Below are 1991 nucleotides of genomic sequence, written 5' to 3'. Positions count from 1 at the left end.
ACAAACCTTTTTCAGAGAGTGCAGTACAGTACAATACACCTACAACCTAACCCTAACCCCTAGAGTGAACTGGGGTTAACTGTCTTGCTCAACCACACAGTGGTGATAGTTTAAAGCTCAGTACCTGGGTTGATCAAACCACTTGGATCAAACCACCACAAATGGGAAAAAGTGCTTGTTTTTTGTTTTTGTTGACAAAAATGTCTTAAATTTAGTTATTTCATCTTGTCATTTTCATTCATTTTTGTCCAAGTTACTTGAAAAATAACATTTTGTTTGGCAATAATGTGCAAAACAAAAAGGGTGTCAGTGTAAGAGACCAGCACTTCGCTTCATGTCCAGGTCCTAAAACCCTGCTGAGGTATGTTCTGCAACATCATTTGGCTGGTTTTATGCAATTCCTTACATGTAATATACAGTATCATTATATAATTGGTTGACAGGTATTAGAAATATGACAGAAAGACTTTTCTACTACCAGTTCCCTATGGTTGTCCAAACTTAGCTACAAAATGTAAATATCCAGACAGGCAAAAATAAAAAAAATGAAATCATGAATGTTCATAGCATACTGTATAAGTTGCCTTGCCACTGAACAGTGTTTTGTAAATAAGCAATTTTTTTTAATATTAGGTAGTTTACACGTACAGTGAGTTCTCTATCGTTTCACGTCTAAATAGGAAACTGTGTGGCCCACTCACAACTGTACCACTCATGCTGACAAATATCCCTATAGATCTGACTTTGCATTAGACTCTCCATGTATTTTTGCTGGGTCAGGAGCTTACTCACAATGCAGGGCACATATTCTTTGGTATAAAAGTGAGCGCTTCAAACAGACTGTGTCAGTGTATTTGGCACAACCACTCAGTCCCGAGGAGCAACTAGCACAACTGTGACCATGGGCAGAGTAAGTTATGCAATCTAAAGTTACAACAACTCACAAAATGAAAATAAATAAATAAATACAAGACTGTGTTTAATTAGATTATGTAATGCATAATGTTTTTTATAAAATTACACAGAAGTCATAAATGCAACAAATTTTCCTTATTAAAAACAGGTCATCTTCTACGAGGACAAGAACTTCCAGGGTCGCTCTTATGAGTGCATGAGTGACTGTGCTGACTTCTCCTCCTACATAAACCGCTGCCACTCTTGCAGAGTGGAGAGCGGATGTTGGATGATGTACGATCGTCCCAACTACATGGGAAATCAGTATTTCTTTAAGAGGGGTGAATACGCCGATTACATGTCTATGTTTGGAATGAATGAATGCATCAGATCCTGCCGCATGATCCCCATGGTGAGCTTCATTTGAAGCTATTGACATTTGATCTCAGAAGTTCAGCCCGTTAAACCTAAACCTAAACTGTCTTTGCTTCTATTACAGTACAGGGGATCCTTCAGAATGAGGATCTACGAGAGGGAGAACTTCATGGGTCAGATGTACGAGATGATGGATGACTGTGACAGCATCATGGACCGTTACCGCATGTCTCACTGCCAGTCCTGCCATATTATGGACGGCCACTGGATCTTCTATGAACAGCCCCACTACAGAGGCAGGATGTGGTACTTCAGGCCTGGAGAGTACAGGAGCTTCAGAGATATGGGTGGCATGAGATTCATGAGCATGAGGCGTATCATGGAGTCCTGTTATTAGTGTTCCAGTGTTTCAATAAAATTTGTCTAAATTAATTCTCGACTTTACTGTTTTTAAGGTTTAAAAAAATAAAAAAATAAATAAAAAATACTGATACCATAACAGGAAGCATATTCCATATTTTCTGACAACAACAGTAATAAATTAGTACATTTTAAATAATTAAATATACTATTATAACATTATAACATAATAACAAAATGCAAAATGCCAAAAAAAAAAAAAAAAAAACTAAAACATGCAGTTCCTGAATATTTTAATTTTCATAAAGAACATGAGAATTTTTCTCTATTAATATCTTCAGTCTATATTTTATTAGTTTTTT

General features: G+C 36.6%; 1 protein-coding gene across 1 annotated transcript; it reads left to right on the top strand.

Moving 5' to 3' along the window:
• The first annotated feature begins 828 nt into the window (after positions 1 to 828).
• LOC127171085 (gamma-crystallin M2-like) lies at positions 829 to 1701 on the top strand. Its single transcript, XM_051119503.1, has 3 exons — positions 829 to 910; positions 1064 to 1306; positions 1394 to 1701. The coding sequence occupies exons 1-3, from the start codon at positions 902 to 904 to the stop codon at positions 1664 to 1666; spliced, it is 525 nt and encodes a 174-aa protein (XP_050975460.1). The 5' UTR covers positions 829 to 901; the 3' UTR covers positions 1667 to 1701.
• The last annotated feature ends 290 nt before the right edge of the window (positions 1702 to 1991 follow it).

This window comes from Labeo rohita, chromosome 9 (assembly GCF_022985175.1).
Source record: "Labeo rohita strain BAU-BD-2019 chromosome 9, IGBB_LRoh.1.0, whole genome shotgun sequence".
Classification (NCBI taxonomy): domain Eukaryota; kingdom Metazoa; phylum Chordata; class Actinopteri; order Cypriniformes; family Cyprinidae; genus Labeo; species Labeo rohita.
The sequence above is the reverse complement of the archived record's forward strand: the minus strand, read 5'-3'. Positions and strand labels throughout refer to the sequence as shown.